This window comes from Corvus hawaiiensis, chromosome Z (assembly GCF_020740725.1).
Source record: "Corvus hawaiiensis isolate bCorHaw1 chromosome Z, bCorHaw1.pri.cur, whole genome shotgun sequence".
Classification (NCBI taxonomy): Eukaryota; Metazoa; Chordata; class Aves; order Passeriformes; family Corvidae; genus Corvus; species Corvus hawaiiensis.
In genome coordinates this window covers 55,147,943-55,168,376 of record NC_063255.1, presented here as the reverse complement: position 1 = coordinate 55,168,376, position 20,434 = coordinate 55,147,943, and the positions used below count along the sequence as shown (strand labels likewise).

Here is a 20,434-nt window from a genome sequence, read left to right as displayed (position 1 = left end):
GTTAAGACACTTTTCTTAATGACAGCAATGATGCTATTTCTGGAATGATACATGCATGTGCCTAGTACTGAAGTTCTATGGAGTATGTTACTGGAGAATGAACACTGAGTTGTTGCTTGTTTTCTTGCTGCTTATTGTCTGAAATAAGTGGTGTAAACACAATTTACAGTGATTCTTAACAAGCTCAAAGAAACTCTTTTATCTCAGAGGGTGAAGACATGGCTTGACTGCAGCATGCAAGTAACTCAACATGATTATATTTTTGAAGGGGGAATATTTGTTTAATCTAGTAAAGAATGGCCTAACAAGATAAGTACAGAGCAAGATAAACATGCAACTACAAGGCTTAAGATTTTTAATCATCAAGACAATGCTCAATCAAACCAAAGGGGAATTAACCAAAGAAGTTCAGATCCTGATGCTGATTTCTGTGAGACTGAAGCAGCTCTGTGTCAGGAACTCCACTGAAGACTCAGTAAGAAGTATAATATGGGAAAACTAAGAACTAATTTTTCTGCCATTTAACTACCTTCAAATAATTTGAGAGGAAGCTTCAGCTGGATGCTGGCTTACATATAAGCATATAATGAATAACTCCACTCTAAATACCCACTAAAACATTAATTACTATGACTAAATCTCAATTAAATATGCTAAGCAAAAATGTCAAAAGTCAACTAGATGATTTTAAAGGTCATGTAGTCCAACTGTTCTGCAATGAGCAGGAATTTATTTACCATGTCTTTGGAGAGACAGCAGGCCACTCAAATGAACCTGTCTGTTCACAGGTGATTAGCTGTGGAGATCTAAGCACAGAACTGACATGAAACATTCAAATGAGGGGATGTTTTGTACTTTTTCCCCTTTTGACATCTAGTAGGAATGAGGGCTGCAGCTGTGAGATATGCCATGAGATGTGTGGCTAAGGGGGCATGATGGCCTGCTGATGGAGTGATGGGTTATCAGGTGGAGAATGACCCCTAATGCTGCAATTAGCCAGGTGGAAAAGTGACTGATGCTAAGTTGTCACCTTTCTGCTCCACCTTTGCACAAGACCCATAGTTTGTAATCTCTGAGCTACTCTTGATATCTCATTCACATATAAAGTGGCTACCCAGCACCACCATTTTTGATGTTAATTACAGAATATTTGACTATAGTCTCACCTTCACTACTCCCAAAAGTATAAATTGGCATTCGAAATCCTCTAGGGCAAAGAATGAGAATACAACCACCTTTGCAGAAAAGTGAATGGGTTTGCTCATCTCTCAAAAGCAGGGGCACCTCTTTAGTTAAGTTTTGCACCTCCAACTGAGTTGGAATATACTCAGGAATACTTCTACATACTACTGTATATGTAGTACATGTACAAAGTGCGCTTATATTTTGAAGGTCTAGTGAATTTATCACTGGCAATCTAAAAGAATCTATAATTTATTGCTCCAATAAACTGCACTATTAGTGAATCTATGTTTGTGAAAGTTCCTGTTGAAGTTCACCAGACTTACAGTGCTGCAATGGTTAATTTCACTATTTGTGAATCTGCTTATGAAAGTTCTTACTGAACTCTACCATAATTATGCTGCTGAACTGATTTTAATCAGAAATGAGGCCCACCAACACCCAGACCCTCTGATTTCTGAAAACTAGCAGGAAAGCAATGGTGTTTATTTTATGCCAAAGTTAATGCAAGACATCTACATTTAGGAGTGGGTGACAACATTTTTGAAAAGAATAAAATTTTGAAAAAAGATTTTTAATTACCTCTGGAGAAAAATTTAAGAAGTTTAGTTCATAAGCATCACTACATAGATACGAATTGTTTTAAAACAGAAAAATATGGATTTGTGTGGTTGCTCTGCTATTGGTATGAGTTTTTAAGGAAAAAAGATTTCTAAAGAAAGCAAGAAGAAAGCTGGTTTCATTTTATAACCTTGGTGTTGTGTAATATAAATACAGCTTTTATATTAATTCAACTGAAGATCCATTTCAGTCTTTTTACAGACACCCTCATCAATTCCTCTAGAGACTGAGCATTTGACATAAAACAATCAACAAAACCAACTAATGTAATGACAGGGTTATTAAAACACAAAATTTGGGCCAATTAGCAGCCAATTAATGTTGTCTTGGAGGACGCTGAGAAAAATCAACAGAACTTTAAAGTACACATTAAGTTTAGGAATGTGCTTAAATCTATCCTTGATCTGCAAGGCATTCAGGGGGACGCCTAATTCCCCTGAGGTGCATGGGATCTGATCACATGCCTGTATACTTTGTTGCACATTATCTCACTAACAACATCATTACAGATAGAACTTTGTTATTAAAAGATCTCTTTTTTCATTCTTACAACAGCCAAAACAGCTGGTTTTATCCCCCTGTTTAGGCACTTTAAACTATCATCCTTTGACTTACAGATGCCAGGACTTAACATGGATACAATATTTGAAGTGAGGACTTTTCAATCCACAGTAAGTACTTTTCTTCTTGCCTCTCCCAACACAACACAACTCAAATGAGCAACTGCATGCAGTGTGATTATAATCTCCTTGCCACCAAAAGGAGAAATGGGGGAAATCTGCCTAATACTGCATGCATTCCTTCTAATTGAATTTTCCTATGTGAGTTCATTTCCTAGTAGTATCCCTATTGACAAATGCCTACAAGAAAAGTAACTTAGAATAACTGGTAAGTTAGAATTCTAATTATTATTTTTTTTTAAAATCCAAACACATATACAGACACGCAAATTGTCCCTGTCCTTCCTCATAGAACATGACTGCATCAGGAGACCTCTGCTGCTTGGTGCCTGCCTGGAGGCAACGTGGGTCATAACCTCTGTTCCACTCACACTCTACATGTAGAACTTCTACATGCCAAGAGATGAGAAGAGATGAATGACTCAGCCATCATTTGACTTCTCCTATTAGACCACGGGACAACTCTTGTGTATGAATTTTTCAAACACTGAGACCACTGAAGATTTTTTCCTAGGCCTTTGTATAGTAACAAACCAAGCTTAAAAAGTGGGTTTGGCCACCCATGTAGATTAATTCAGAAGAATAAATCCTGAATTAGTCCTCAGAATGTGTCAGTGGTTATAGTTTACACAATGTACAATATGGTCTTTGGCTATCACTGTGCTATCACTGTATTACAAACAAGATCAAAGCTGCTTCACACAGTGAGGTCAACATTTGAAACTTTTGAATACTGGTAAAGCAGCAGCAGCCAGCCAGTGAAAGCAGACCACATCTCATGCCCAGTGTGAGTGGGTATAAAAGGCAGGAACCTTCAGAACTTCGTTCTCTCTCACTGGTCGGTATCAATGACAATGGGTCAATGTTATGGTGTGTAAGGGCAAACATTTCCAAAGGACAGACACAAAGTAGAATAATGCTTTCACTTTCAGAACACTTTTATCCTCTTATGTAGTATTTCATCACCAATCTTGAGTGGGAGCAGATGGAAATTGCAGGTGGCAACATTTTAAAAGGGACAACCATGTGAGAGTGGCAAATACCTCTAATAATTAAATCAAAACTAAATGGATAGCTACCATAAATTGAGGGTCAAGATCCTCAAGAAAGCTGGAACAATCTAACTCCTCAGTGTTGCTGATGAAAATTTCAAACCATCCTCCTTTAGTCTATTATTTTGAGGTTTCAATATTGGTGTTTTTTCTTTGGTTGGTTGGAGTTTTTTTGTTTGCTTGTTTGTTTGTAGTTTTTTCTCGGTAGTTCAGGTAGTCATAAGAGATGATGTAAAGGATGGGGACAGTATTGAAGAGCTAGGGGTAAAGATACTGCAGGTGGTAGGATGAACACAGAGCCTCAAGGTTTGGTGGTATCTTGGGAAACTTAACCATCAGAAAAGGGTCTTGATTCTTCAACACAAATTCAGTGGTCTACAAGAATTTAGATTTTTCCTTCAGCATCATGTTTCCTGAAAGTAAGCAGACTGACTCGTTACCAAGATGCAAGAGCTGTAACACTTTCTAAGTAGGTTATATTAATTTCTTTATCAGCATTCCAATTCATGTGTAGATGAGGTCCTAGTTAATAAAGGGTATATGGATTTCAGCGTTTCAGCAGCTGGTATAATATAAAGCCCATCCAAACTCTGTATGTGAAAGCTTACATTTAACAAACCTTCCTCAACAGCTTATTTTCAGCCAGACCAGGAGACTTATAATGAGAAAAAGTGATTCAAACTTAAACCAGGCTATGGAAGAGTTTTTTGTAACTTCAGAAATGCTTTTTCTTTGCTTAACTTCTCTTTTTTTCTTCCTAAATGGGATTTCTGGCTCCAAATACAATTGTATGACTAGGAGCTGGTATTCATAAAACCCAATCAGCAGTTTTTTATTCCCAAGCAGTAACTTAGTGTTTATTAATAAACTGTCTTGTCCAAAAGACACAGGAAAGGGAAAACCCTGCCATACACTTCATGTTTAGTCTATCATATATATGCCTCTCATTAAGCCACTGTGCTTATACTACATGGGTTTAATATAGTTTCAAACTGTTTTCAAAACTGAAAATAACTTGCTTTGTTTGTTAGAAATTCACATAAAAATCAATGAAGACAGGAAATTAAATGCTTAAATGGCATACTATTCATGATTTAGTGAACTCTATCACTATAGAAGAAAGTATGGAAAAGTAGTATTAATACCTTAAACAATTCACACTTCCATCTCTCGGGGATATCTGAGGCTCTTTACTCCTGCACACTTCCTCCCCCTGACCACCATGTTTTTCTGCTGTTAGCTGGAAATGAGTTCATTTTGAAACAGCCAGTTCTGCAGAATTTATAATCTTCTCAGCAAAAGAGCAAGCACAGATGTTACCTTATTTGCTCCACACCTCAGAATTGGAATATTTTCTAAGAAGTTCTACCTGCCTCTCCTTGAGGAGACTTGAGGTCTTGTGCTGTTACCTGAAACTAAATCATATGACTAAAAGCATTATCCAGACTCTCCTTTATCCTGTTTACTGAATGGTTAGGACATTGCCTTACCCTTGCATAACACTGAATTTTTGCCTCCTGGTTGGGAGGTAATGTAGTAACTGTTTGTATCAGAAATTCCTAAAAGTCTCATAGGTTATGAGTATGCTTCTGATGAGGGCAAACTGAACACGTCACACTAGTTCATTCCTTATCAATCAGACCACAAGACAGGCAAGCCTCAGAATCAATTCTGCACTGTGACTCTGTACTTTTGGTCATTTTGGCATTCCTGATGCATGCACAGTGTTCTTGAGGTGAAAAAAAGTATAAAATATTAGTTAAGTAGATATAATACATTTCCCAGTATATATTTCCTAGAGATAATACCTTATCTAAGAGATATAATATGTTTCCTGAAGTATCTGCGATTTTAGTATGCAAACAACAGCAACACAAGACATAAAGTGAGTGTTTGGAACAAATCAGTATTTTTTCTATTAATTAAATTACCTCTCTTTTTTTTTTCAGTAAATAAACAGAGTATTCAGTATTGCATGGCATAAGAAATTGTTTTGCTTTCTGACATTAGTTGATTTTGATTTTTAAAAATCTGAAAAGTGGATAGTTAACTAAACAGCTGCTCTTGAAAACTGCTCTTAGAAAGCAATGATTCCTTCTCCTTTGTAAAGAGGAAAAATGTACTTCCAGGTAATTATGTACCTCTGTATGTACATTAATGGTTTTCCTGCTGAAGTGCAATGTAAGATAAAAACTGAAATATACCAAAATGTGCCCCAGTACAACATACAAAAACTAAAGGCAAATATTTATCAAATGTCATTAGAAATTCAGCAAAGATTTTGAGGCATTATCATTTCCTTACTAACTGCAAAAAACTACTCAGAAAAAGGCAGTGCAGGAAAACACAATACTGTACACAAATGATATTTCACAAAGAACATTATACAGACAAGTACCTACAGTTTCTTAATGTGACTCAGTTGCTGTCCAGGAAAAAAAAAAATCCATTTAAAATAAATTCTGTAAAGCTAGAAGTGGGTACTCTGCCTCTGAAGATACAATCACAGTAGCAAGTAGGCAGAGGGATGTGTGCTTTTGCTATATGATTTATTACCAAATCTTTGACAGACAGGTAAAGCTCTCCCAAAGCAAGCATGGAAATTATTTCAGTATGGCTTCTTGCTTCAGTGAAAATGCTGGCACAACTCCCAAATGGTGCTGGCTTCCATTTTGTGCTCTCAGGCCACTTCCAGGTATGCTTATCTAGAAGCCAGAACTGAATGTCCCAACGGAACAGAACAAGAACCCTATCTGGTCAGTCTGTCTTCAAACTATTTGCTAATCTTGCTAAACTATCTTCATTAATGATCTCTTTTCCGTAGGCATGGATAAATCCACTTCTATAGGCTTTTGATTACTTAAAGTATGCTGTTGTCTTCCAAAAGGAAATTAATTTAGGTCAAATTGTGTATTACTTGACCTCATGTTATTGTTCTACCTTGTCCACAGAGAACAACAAAACATGTGTTTCCACATGGAGATTCACACAGTAATGTTTGGACAGGCAGAGTGGTTCTTCCTAGCAGCACTTCTGCTGAAGTTAAGTCACAGATCAACTTCTTAAATTTGTAGAACACCAAAAGCTTGAGCTTCTCACGGAATAAAACCCAAAAATATGAAAGTGCATGCAACAACCAAACCAAGTTACAAAATATGCAAAACACTTTCAAGCATGCCATGCCACCTCAGAAAGAACAACAATTTGGCTTCCACTGTATAAATGAAAGGAGAGAACAGTTCTTGGGAGGGCAATAAAAAGAGAATGAAGTTTTTCCTTAGCTGTCAAACAAATTTTTAGGAGGTCGTAAAGGAGAGTGACACGTATTCATTTGCTGTGGTGTTAGCATATGGCAGGTGAAATTCTATCTTGAATTCTGCCTCCCTGTACCTGGGCCAGCACTCAGAACCACTGCGACCTCTCCTTCTCCCTTTGCCTCTTTGCAACCCATCTCATCAGGCTCCTGTCACTCTTTCCTTTGTCCCTCTGTCTCCTTTCACAGTCCCACTCACCATAGATGACCTCATTAATGGCGAGGTCAGGGATGTAAAAGCTTTTTGTCTGCTCTGCCGCTTGCTTGAGCTGGGAGGAGAGGCACAAGGTAAGCTAACTCCCTACAGATCTTCTCAGTGGCATACGGGAAGCAACTCACCCTGTCTAACTTGTCACCTCCACCTTATTTCATGGCTACAGGACCTTAGGAAACTCACACTCCTCACTGCTGATAAAGGTTTATTAGTCCCATTCTGGCTGCCATCCAGAGGCAACTATACTGTGTCAGAGCAGAAGGGTCTGTCCCTCTCTGTGAATGCTCATATAGCTCCCCTGGGAACTCACAGCTGTAACTGGAGAGCACTATGTAGCATACTGGAGGAATTTTCTGAACAAATGAAGTAAGCTGGGTTCACCAGACACTTCACTGAAGCTCAAAGCAATGCTTGCTTCACAGTCCTCACTGAAAGGGAAAAGTAAGCAATTTTTCCTGGGTTTTGGTTTCAGCATCAGAGCTCAAGGCAGCCAGCCCTAGATGTAAGTAATTTAGTACACACCAGCTTGCATGGATTGCTCTCTGCAGTGTAAATTATGTTTCACCTGTCTATATCAGAAATCTTACAGTGCAAATATACCAATAAGTGTGATGATTGATGACCAATAAATACTAACTGATGAGGCTTCTCAGCAAATCTTTTATCCTCAACAGCTTTCTAAAAACCTCAGTACATCACTCCATATCTATAATTGTGCAGCAATATTATATAGCTGTTTCACCTAAGAAATTACTTTAGTATTATTCACCAAGTAATTGGTAAATGTTCTTTTCCACTATGGCTCAGTCACAGGGTTTTATTGTGCCCTGATGGCACTGCTATAATCCTCTTCCACCTTGAATGCCCTAAAACACCCTGTATTTGTGGATCTGCTCATCCTTTCAAGTCCAGTTTTGGAAATCAGGAATGCTTTGTGAAAAGCCCACAGAACTAGGTCCCATAACCAGTTGGAGAAACAGCACAGCCAGGCGTTGTATGTTTTAGTAGGCTAACCAATTTCTATTCAAGTATGTTTTCAGAAGTTTTTTGTTTTTTAAATAATGTTTTCATTATGCTTATCTGTTTTCCTTATTTTTAGAAAATTTTTAAAAACCCATCCAATGGGGCCCATCATCACAGCAGAGGTAAATTACAGCTGCAGAAAGCTGTGCCTCTGTGCCTGTGTGATTCCAGTTTCAGCCTACCACTACAAAGCTCTTCCTGAAGTGGGGAACAAAAAGAAATGGTCAACAACAACAATACTCTGACTGATCTACTGAAGTTAGTTATATTAACCACAGCTTCACATTTATTTCTATTATTTAAACTATATTTACTTCCTCTTGATTTTAAGATATATGTATATATACATTAATATATTTGCTTTCTGTAGTTTTTCTATGCAGGCAAGATAAGGAAACTCATTTAAACAACCAGCAGGTACAGTGGAATTGATTAGGCACAAAGTCACCTCAGTCATTCTGAAGACACTATTTACTGTTAGCTCAAATTAAGCAAAATAAAAAATACAGACCAGCTGACTTCAAACTCTTTCAGCCAAAATCAGCAAACTGATTGTATATAATTCATCCAATTACTGGCTAACAGGTTATTTTGTCAACATCAGTGGAAGAGAAGAAATTTATTAGATTTAACATGATGATACAAAGGTAGCTGAGCTCTGGGAATGGGGTACGGGACATAGCTCTCTTCTGACTCAAAATTTTGAAGAGGACGTTAACTAGGGACTTCCTTTTTTCATTGCTATCCATTCATTCTGAGCAAACTGGACCTGATTCTGTAGGTCACTTTTGAATAACAGTTGGATTGGTAAAGTTCCGTACGCTAATTAGTCTACAAAAATATTCTTTTACTGTTAAGCACAGATGCCTCAGGATTCAGAAGTTATGCTAAAGAACTTGGGTTTTTCCCAACTTCCCTTGCTTTGAGGGAGGGAAAACAGAAGAAAATCACCTTTCTTTTAAACTCTGTGATGGCTCAAAAGAGAAAGAAGGCCTGATTCTCTCTTGTAACTTCTTGCCATGGATATCACACAAACAAAAATGTATTATTTCTAGCCTAGAAAATTAAAATTACGAAAAGTGGTACTTGTGAAGAAAAAGCTTGGAGAGGAAAAACATTAATCAGATATGGCCTGACAAAGTCTTTGAATAAAACTACTTCTGTCAACAAATCTGAACTGCACTTACGGCCTTGTTAGAAACTGTGCCAGTTCAGTGGGCAAAGGTATCAATCTTAGCCCACAAAGAAGTTACTTATTAATCCAAATGCAAGTCTCTATATGACAGTTTACTTATTACCTTCTCAAGAAATGACTCAAAAGTAATTTCTTATTACTCTTATTACTTTCTCAACAACATGCCAGCAACCTAAAAACCTCTTCCAGCACAGCAATGACTGAAACCATTAACCAACCTTGAACTCATTTTTTCCCCTTTACCTTACAAAGCTAAGAAAGATTAACAAAAGCAGCTATGGAAACAATAACAAACACAGTCATATGAGGATAACTGGTAATGTCCCAAGTCAGTCCTGAAGTCACCCCATTCACATATTTTTAGCTAATCTCTCTGATGAAATACCATGGTCACTAATACTTTACTGATTGATGTCTTTCAACAAAATGTCAGCAAACGACTACCACTAAAGATGTTGCAAATACATGGAGTTAATCAGTGGATGTAAATGCAATCAGTCCAGAACAGTCCCTTCCCAGAGGGTCTGAAAGTGAGGATTTTCTTCCACTGGAGCAGAAATGAGGAATTTTGAAAGTTGTACAAAGCAAACAGTGAAGTCTACTTGATGCTCTAAGGTCTTTTCTGTGTTAGACTGGCAATTGCGGCACAGCTGCAAGGTAGTGTGGCTAGACAACATGACTGGTTCATAAATAGAGACTGCTACCTTTCTGATAGAATTACAGGCAACTGCTACAAGCATCTATTATCAGAGCATCTCTCCTGTGAGAAAAGACTGAGAGAATTGCGGTTGTTTATCCTGGAGAAGTCTCCAGGGAGACCTTACTGCAGCCTTTCAATATTTGGAGGGGCATCATTAAGAAAAATGGAGACAAAACTTTTAGCAGCACCTGTTGCTGTAGGACAAGGGGCAATGGTTTTAAAGCAAAAGGGGGTTGATTTAGGTTAGACATAAGGAAGAAATTGTTTACAAGGAGAGTTGTGAAATGCTGGACCAGGTTATCCAGAGATGTGGTAGGTGCCCTATCCCTGGAAACATTCAAGATCAGGTCAAACGGGGCTCTGAGCAACTTGATGTAATTGAAGCATCTTCCTGCTCATTGAACAGTGGGTTGGACTAGAAGGCCTTTAAAGGTCTCTTTGTTCCAAACCATTCCATAATTCTAAAATTTTCACCTGGCAAAAATGAGGATATTTTTAAAAACATCATGAGTACAAAGTTTCACTCCAGGCTTTAACTGTGACTACCACGTCAAAAAAAAGGGGGTTTTTTAGAAAAAATACGACTTCTGTCAGACAGGAAATAGCATAAACAATCCATTTATTTCAACAATGAAATTGTTACTTATTAAAAAGAGTGTAATTATAACACTAAATTGTCAGTCTTGGTGGCTTTCTCCTTCTGCTTCAGGACAAAATACATTTATGTTGGGGACAGTGAATTAAGCATTAAATACAAGTGGGTTCTCACAAGTTGTGGCTAAGTTCCTTCCATTCTCATTGCTGAAAGCTTATCCTCAAATAAGTAATTCCCAAAACATCTTGCAATAGGAAGAATTCATGAATGAAAGCATCAATAAATGCTTCCTACTGCAGGGCTCACCACAAATTTTTTGTAATACTTCTAAGGAGTTTACAGACCTTTATTAGCTACATAAAAATCCCCAAACTTGCTTTTTCTGAACATATTCTTCCACCCCTTTTCAAAATATCAAACCGGAGAATGAAACATTAGCATGGAACGGTCAGTGACCCTGTATGTACTTACCATGTACCACATGCTTGGCCACTTGGGATCATTGAAATAAGTGGATTGGGTACCACCAGGCTTATAATCCCTCTTTATCCTTCTTTTAACCACCTGCTGTTGTATCCACTCCACCTGCCAACCAGAAAAACATATGGAAAGTGTTACGGTTCTGTGGAGATTATCAAGAAATGTGAGAAAACTTGGGATCCTTCTCATTACCATACTCCAAGGCATATTTCATGTTAGAGGGTTCATTTTGGCAGTAGAAATCGTGCAAATCACCTTGACATACTGTTCACTAAGGAATACATTCAATTTAGCTAGTGTTACAAATCTACCTGAATAATTACTTAAATACCCTACTAGAAGTACTTCATTGGGCATCATCTTTTAAATACTATTATTTTACTATTTCTCTTTATCAGACTTATTCTTCTTTTGAATTCATAAAAACTCATACACAAAATATAACAGCATATTACAATGAAGACTTAACTGAATTTCTAAAAGGGTGGGTTTGTTTTTATTTTTATCTTTCCGTTCTGGAAAACAAGAACATTAAAAAATACATTCAAAAGTTTTGCTTGATCAGTATCTAAATCACCTTCACCACTTGGAGAGAATAAAACCCCAAAACTACACCTTATTTTAAGTAAAGTGACTCTTTGTCAAGAGCTTCTCAGAGAGGCACTCTGAAACTTCATTTCATATTAAGGACTTCCCTGGGAGAAAGAGTTGGATACCGAGCAACAGCTCTAATTAAAACAAACACAAAAATGGGCTTGAAACTAGAAAAGAAATATAAGGGTTAAAAATCTAATTCTGAAAGTTGTTTTTGTCTGTCTGACACCTCTTCAAAGATTCATGACATGTCCAAAGAAAGGCAACACCAAAAGTGACATCAACCTCAGAGCAGAGAGGACTCTGCAGCTATTTCTGCATTAGCTATTCTAAATGGGAGTTAGTTTCAATAAATGTAAATAATATGAACTAACCACAAAAAAATCCCATGTTATATTTACACACATCCAGCAGCTTATACTTCTGCTGAATTGTTTCAAGGCATATAACTACAAAAACTCAATTCACCTCTCTCCAAGCAAAACAGCCATCTTCTCCTAGCAGCCAGCTCTGCACCTTTTATTTGTGCTCTTTATGAATATCTGTGTATGCACAGAAACATACAAATATATCAAAGAAGTTACTTTCAGCTCACATATTTCTTTGTCACTGGTCAGAGATGGTATTAATATTTTCCCTTCGCAGGCTAATCTCTCCTGTGCATTCACTTCAAATCCTTAGACAGACATACCACTCTGGCCTCTACTTCTTGGTCAGAAAAAAATGCAGGAAGACATCTCTGAATTTCTCCAGAGAGGATTCCTCAGACAGTCCTTATAGAGGCTGGCAAGGCTTCATGGGTTTTTTCATAAAGAAGAAACGAAATTTTCTCCTTCCCAAGAACTAACATCAGGATCAAAAGGATTCTTCTAGAGACTAAATTATGCAGTCTAAGAACACAGACTATCAGCTAGTGCCGACACTGAAACCTATTTCTCTGTTAAATCTTCTAGGAACAATCATAAGTTGCCTTCTGGTTCTATGAGAACACAGAAATTTGACAGTGCACCTTTCTCTCTTGCTTATTGTCTCCTCTTCCACTACAGTTTGAAATCCCTCATGAGAAGACCAGAGCTAACCGCTCCCTTCAGATCTGACCGGATCCAGGTGTCCTCTGCAGGAAGTGATGGCTAGTCAGTCTTAGGCCTTTTGGTGTAACAAAGTCTGGAGGCCTGTAAGACACTCAAAGCATATCTGGGCAAAGGTCAAAGAAAGGAAACTCAAAAGACTTTGGTAAGAACTAAGCCTAATGGCTGCTTTAAACTGGGATCAACAAGCCTCTTAACTAGCTCTCTCCTCCATGAAAAGACTGGTCTTTAACTGAATAATGAACCCTATTCTCCTGACTTTTGCTGCTAATATATGTTTTTTTTCCCAGACCCTCACAACAGAAGCTTGTTATTCTTCAAAGCTTCTTTTCTTGTGGGTAGCCCATACCTCCCAACACATCACAAACCAAGAGATTGGCATCCTATGTACTGTTTGGTCTCTGACTCCCCACCTGCCTGGACTGCCACAGACCACGGGCCTTTCTTCTTCTACTACTGTTATTTAGCAGACATTAACAAAAAAGCTTCAACAGGTCTGAAAAAGCAACCATGGCTTTCAGGGCTTATACAGATCCACTTTCCAAGTCTTCTAACGAGATTTGGGTCTCAGTGCTAGAAACATGTTCAACTGAGTGGAGGGTCTCAAGCTCCTACTACGCAAGAATATTTACTGTTATCTTGACTCACCCTTTGCTGAAGGGATTAACCACTTGAGTGTGTTAACCATGCTGACAAAGTTGTTTAAGTCAACAAATTTCAACACTTCACAGGCCAAAAGCACACAGAGCACAACATGCCATGCTTGGTAACTCACTCCTGTCTTGAGTCTTCAGGGAGGAATTAAACATGCCTACCACCAACATAATGTGAGGATCTGACGGTGTTGCAAAAGTGTCCGCAAAGACAAACCAATGAGACAGACTCAGCAGAAGAGGATTAAACCTTCTACCACTGTTACCTCTAGTTCAGACGCATGAACATTAATGAAAGAACTCACCAACACTACTATTGCCTAGAGGAGCCATAAATCAGAGACCCAGGGCATCTAATCTGGCATTAGGGACTCCTGTGCATCAAGGCTTCTATAGGAACTACAACTAGCAATTGTGAGGATTTTTGGAAAACACCTTCCTTTTGTTAACAGAACCAAAGAAGTATAATACATTCCTGGAGCCTGTGCAATGCACAAATTTAAGCAGAACTTCAGCAACCTAATACCATTTCTGCATGGATAAAATGAAAGGAGTTTTCCTGGCTAGACAAACTCTTTGCCAAACTCTTTACTTGTTCACTGTGATGTTGTCTCCATTGATTACTGCCTGTTCAGGTACAAATATCTGCTGATCAATAAAAAGATTTAAATATAAAGGCAGCATAGTACGGGTGGAGACTAATGCATGCATACATTGCTGCCTCAAAAAAAAGCCCAGTTAATTTCTTTTCTCCATTTCCTTTATTTCAGATACTATTACGGAGAATATTATCACTTATTTAGTCCAAGCAATCATAAACACTGCAGAACTGCACACTTCCAGTTTATTGGAACATATATAATTTGACACATAAAGAATTTTCAATATATGTATACGTATGTACTTGTCCAAGAGTTTATATCAACTGAGTTAATCTACAAGCCTACAGTATAGTAGGTGGTTATATTTTAGTGAGATATGGGTAAATTTTTTTTTTGTATCTTATCTAGCACCTTTTCACAAAAGACTATCTGTTGCAGGGCATGCTAGATGTTGCCCATAATTCCTATTTCCTCAGCTCCTAGCAAAATTAGGGAAAACATACGAAAGAGTAATTTTGCAGAAGGGCTCTGCAGCTTGCATGATCAGACTCAAACCCAGTAAAAGAAACGTAACTTCTTGTCTTCCCACAAGACTTAATGATAATTTTATGTGTGCACTGAATTGCTCTAAGTAAATGAGCCATTTAATTTCATACAAATGCAGACGTGGGTAAATGGCACATTTGCCTAAGTATGCATATGGGAAGATAGTGCAGGTAGCTCTTTAATGATGGAATGCAAGTGTCTAGATGGAACAGAGTGAACTCATATAGAATATTGCAGTTGTAAGGGAGCTACAATGATCATCTAGTCCAACTGCCTGACCAATTCAGGGATGAACAAAAGTTAAAGCACAGTACTGAAGGCCTTGTCCAAATGTGTCTTTAACACTGACAGGCCTGGGGCATCAACCACCCCTCCAGGAAGACTGATCTGTTTGACCAACGTCTCGGTAAAAAAATGCTTCTTGAAGTCCAGTGTGAACTTCCCCATATGCAACTCTGAACTATTCTCACATGTCCCATCACTGTATACCAGGAAGAAGAGATCAGCACCTCCCTCTCTCTGTCTCCTCCTCAGGGAGCTGTAGAGGGCAATCAGGTTGCTTCTCAGTCTCCTTTTCTTCAGACTAGACAAACCTGGTATAAAACATTAGGACTCATGTTGTACACTACAGACAACCACATCAGTGAAAAGGGGAAGTCAAACTGACCACTCAGTCAGTGACCATGCACTGCTACAAGGGAGACAATGCAGGATGCTAGACAGAGTAACTTAAAACATCCCGACATGCCTGATCACAGTCTTACTTATGGCTTTGCCTGGAAGACTTTAAGCAAATTCCTAATGTTGACATCTTCTGATTAATTGTTTTTATTCTGAGTTTATATTGATACAACCTTTTAGAACTTAATTTAAAACATCACTAGAAGACAATTTATTCATCTGACAAGTAAATGCATACAATTTTGTTTACAGAAAATATCACTACTACTTAAATAGAATAGTTTACACTGTACAATCACTAGGTTATATTGATGAAAACAAGGTCAAGACTTGGAAGTTATTTTAGTATTGTGACACATACTACCTTTGAGTATTTTATGGGTATTCATCCACAAGTTACTGTAGAATGCCCAGTATATTTTGGTTTTGTTTGATTCTGTATTAAAGGAGCTCATTTGTATAAAAAGAATCTTTCTGGAGTAATTATACAGATTCTCATTTCTTGTGAAAAGGTGAGTCTGTGTAAACAATGAAGTTCATTTTAACATTTCCATAAATTCACACTTACTGAGGGGTAACAAAAGACATTTTCCCATTGACCTCAGCTTCAAAAGTTCTATTCCATGAGTGTCTAGAAATCAAAGCCAAGCCAGACTGAAGACCAAGCTATTTTTAAAATTCACAATTTTCAGTCTCCTCAATTCAGGACTCACAGCATTGTTCTGTGCATGATGCAGTTTTTCTTCACAAACCTGCATGAAATACTGCTATGGCAATAAAAGCTGCTCTGAGCTAATTCAAGCACTTTTTCTCTCTCTAAGTGCTACAATTTGAAATGAAATGTTATCTCTGTGTGAATCAAAACTACTTTCTACCATTTTCAGCCACATTGATTCAACAGAATTCTTGGGAAAGGAGCCCCATGTAGGTATGCTGCAGTAAGATCTCCCTCACCCAGTGTTATAAACTGGGAAAATAAAAAGTTTGATAAAGGAAAAAAAAATTACACACTGGAAGAAAATCCCACCAATTTATCAAAGCAGCATGGTTTTTAACATACAAACACTGTTGTGAAAGAGAATTTTTTCAAATATACATGAGAGGGTCTGCTGGAGTAAACATTTCAAAATTATTGAAAATGTGTCAACGCTAACATGTGAAAATGCCATTACTATATAGCAGAAGTTACACGCAAGCTGAAGGTGTAATCCTTTCCATTTTGAGGAAAATATGCTTGGGGTAAAAAAAATTTCTAACTCTGAAGTAAGTTATAAATTTCATACCAGAATCTGTGACTTATGACAAAATTAAATGTGAAGGTGTGGGTCTGGAGTCTGTGAAGAAGAGATCCTGAAGGTGCCACTCCTAACTGAAACTGTAACTGTAACCCTTGTACTGCCTCATTCACTTCCATCTGTCCTACACCTGTAAGAAGAAATTGGAAATTCCTTCTAACATAACAAGAGAGCAGGTGCCACAGGAACACTGCAGATTAAAGAGAAAAAGAGAGAGAAAACCTAGACAGGGGACATGGAAGGTAACACCCAGAGAACATATCAGCAAAAGGGGGCTACCTTATCATATGGAAAACAGGCAATGAACAGCAATGCAGCACTCTTACTTGGAATTTGTCTACAGACAGATTGCTCTGGGCAAGCATCCTCCCTCCCAGCTAGGATGGTCTCATGCTGCATATGTTACACTTCATTCTTTATTTGCCTAAAGACCCTCAACTCATGTATATATGAGTTCTGAAAGACCCTGCTACAAAAGAACAGAAGTGAGGATGGCACTCTCAGAGACAGAATATGAGACTGTGCTGTCCCAGAATAGGCCATAGGAGAAAAATTGCTCTAACAGTTCCTATTTTAGTGGGAAGGGATGCCATCCAGAGGGAGACTGACAGACTTGAGACACGGGCCCATGTGAATCACATGGAGGTCAACAAGACAAGTGTAAGGTCCTGCACCTGGGCTGGGGTAATACCAAACCTCAATACAGGTTTAATGAGTGGATTGAGAGCAGCTCTGCAGAGAAGGACTTAAGACATATGGTTGGATGAGAAACTGAACATGACCCAGCAATGTGCATTCACATCCCAAAAAGCCAACTGTATGCTGGGCTATATCAAGAGACACTTTTCCTCTACCTCACTCTCTAGAGTGTTGCATCCAGCTCTGGGGTGCCCAGCATGAGACAGGCAAAGGAGGGCCATGAAGATGATCAGGTGGCTGAAGAACCTCTGCTATGAGGAAGAGCTGAGACTGTTTGGATTGTTTAGCCTAGAGAAGGTCTTTGGGGAGACCTTACAGCAACCTTCCTGTTCTTGAAGGAGGCCTACAGGAAGGATGAGGAAGGTCTCTTTATCAGGGAGTGTAGTGATAGGATGAGGGGTAATGGTTGTAAACAGAAAGAGAGTAGGTTTAGATTAGATATTAGGTAAAGTGAATGTTCTTTACTCTGAGGGTGGTGAGACACTGAACATGTTGCCCAGAGAAGCTGTGGATACCCCCATCCGTGGAAGTGCTCAAGGCCATGTTGGATGGGGCTTTGAGCAGCCTGGTCTAGTGGAAGGTGTCCCTGCCTGTGGCAGGAGAGTTGGAACGAGATGATCTTTAATGTCCTTTCCAACCCTAACAATTCTATGATTCCATGTTTCTAACAAATCCAGTAAGTACTTTAGTTGTCCTGTCATGAAGTTTTCTGTAATACCCGCTCTACTTAAGTGTATAATTTGACAACATTCTGTTTTTGCATTTCACTTTGTAATGAAACCAAAAGGTCAATGATTTAGGGTTAAAGTGTGTAGGAGGACATATCAATATCCAAAGGCCATACCCAGGTTAGTGAACAACTGAGGCCCGAGCCATTACTCAGGAATGCAGGAGAAGTGATAAAGACTGTTGACACACCTACTGCTATCTATGTGCAGTCACAAAAGAGAGACCCCCAAAAACTGGACTACTCATCTTAAGAAGAATTTTGTGTCATTTTTTGGACCCTAATTAAAATCCTAGCTATTTTCTTAACCTATTATTCTTTGACTCACAAAAGCAACAGCCAGTTTTCACCATAAAAATAGATGAAGACAGTTGGTGAAGTAGATGTTGACATAGGTCAAGATCATGGAAAATTATTGCAGATACCATTTCACAAAAGCAGGGGCTTAAAGTTGGATAAAAAGTGAATGACTCCAGCAGTGCTATGTGATGCATTCTTGCTGACTGAGAAAGTGCTTCTTCAGCAAGGTCAATGACAATCCACAATCAAAGCAGTTGTCATAATTATGCTACAGATTCTGAAAAAAAAGTAAGATAAAAGAAGAAACAGGTGTTAATACAGACTGAACAGAAACCAGAAAAGCAGAGGAGAAAAGACAGCAGATAATCCTTGAAAGCACTTAAGCCCAAAGAAATATATCTTGCACAACAGCAGGCCAAACTACTGCAGTGTTTCCCATGGACCAAAGCTAAAATCCATTGCACATTTTTCCACCTCATAGCCACAGAAAAGCCAGTCAGTCCTGATATGACTTAAGTGGTTTCTATCTGCTTTGCTATATATTTGTGATCAACTGTAGCAGTATAACCATACTTCCACATCCATGAGGTACAAGAATTCACAGCTAAGCATTTTAATGTAACTGAAATGTCCTTCGCCTTTCCCTTGTAGCCTTCCCGCCCCTAGAGCTACAAGCTCTTCACATAAATCCATACATACCAGCCTAAAACTGTGGCAAAAAAGTCTTCTTCATTTAGGAACAAGGCTGTAGAGGAATAAATTGTGAACAGAAAAGGGAACAGCCTGGCTAGTGATGAAGGAAGACAGGCTATGTCCCGAGGCAGTTTAATAGCAGCCAGAGCTGCTGGGAAGGGCAAAAGCATCACACTGAAATTCTGGAAAAGCTCAGCATATCTGTTGCTGGCCAGGATTCATGGATGACTGGAAAACCAGGGAACAATCAAAGGCAAAAGGACTCACAATTTCTCTCCTTGGGGAAGTCTTGACAGGTTTTCTATTCACAGGTACAGCTGTAGTAACTGATAAGTGAACATGGCTACAGCCACTGCCCAACCTCCTCCCTTCTTGAGTGTTGTACCACAGCTGACCACAAAGCAGCTCAAAATTACAGGATTGAAATCACACAGCAGTTTTGTGGGAGAGCTGAGAACAAGTTTCAGGGAGCCTGGGCTCCTGGCCAGTGGCTTCCAGCAGCACCAGCCCCAGCTGTCATGTGCAAAGAGCAAGCATCTAAAGCAGTTGGGAATTTTTCCCTTCCTCAGGTCTGAAGTGGCCTAACCAACTCAGATGTTCTGGTTCAGTTTCCAAAATAACTCAGCCTTAGAACAGTGAGGAAAAGTCTACAGCACAAGCTCAAAAGCAACTTCTATGTTTATACAAGGTAGTTTGTAAGTTTTAGCCACAGGTCACACACCTCACATTGTAACAACTCAAGGGCTAAAAGCTCACAATTTTGAACACAATTTTAAGAGGCCTCTAATTGACAGGTCTGCTTGGTACAGTATCTAAAGCTCTGCTTACACCATTGATTACAATGTTAGTATCCAGAAATACCTAGTCTTGGGACAATGTAATCATCTTGAATTTCAATGTACGGGGAGGATTAGTGTTAATATCACTCCGAATGTAAACTTGTATGTTGCAACTCCATCTAACTTAGGCCTAAAATTGCATGTTCTTAATAAACCAAAAGGCTGACCCAGTGCTCACTAGAGGATAAAACTTTAAGCTTTCTAAACTTCATTAGCTTTGGAATCTAACATCTGGCAGCTGAACTATCTTGGATTTCATGTTTGAATTACTGTAGCAATTATTATGAATATTAAAAAAAACTGTAGAAATTTCTGATGTGATCTTTTTCTTTCCTTAGGTCAGTCCTTCAACTAATGTCATAAATCATTTAAGTCCTTGTGACATCTGCAAGTGCTAATTTAAGATGGCCTTAATTCATTTAATGACATCTTTGGAAGACAAATCTCTCCCACAGGGTTAAATTCAAATGTCAAAAACACCAGTGTAACTCCAAAAGTGTTGATTCAGTCAAGAGTTTGCCATGGTTTCAACTGCCATTTAGAAAATCCACTGAGAATTAGTAAGACAGTTAAGTATTCCATAATTAAGTGGTATGTAATATCCATCAGTGGTATACTGGACTTACTAAAGTAAATACATCTTCTGAGCAGTCTCTTCACTG

General features: G+C 38.5%; 1 protein-coding gene across 6 annotated transcripts in view; it reads right to left on the bottom strand.

The window, feature by feature from the left end:
- Positions 1-20,434, bottom strand: part of PCSK5 (proprotein convertase subtilisin/kexin type 5) — a 229,397-nt gene that overhangs the window by 170,910 nt on the left and 38,053 nt on the right. For all 6 annotated transcript variants that reach the window (XR_007200827.1, XM_048290931.1, XM_048290930.1 and 3 more), the window contains exon 3: positions 11,047-11,160. Coding sequence is in view for 5 of the 6 variants with exons in the window: in XM_048290931.1 (XP_048146888.1) it covers positions 11,047-11,160 (114 nt within the window). In the remaining variant the exon portion in view is untranslated. The remainder of the gene's footprint in view (positions 1-11,046; positions 11,161-20,434) is intronic.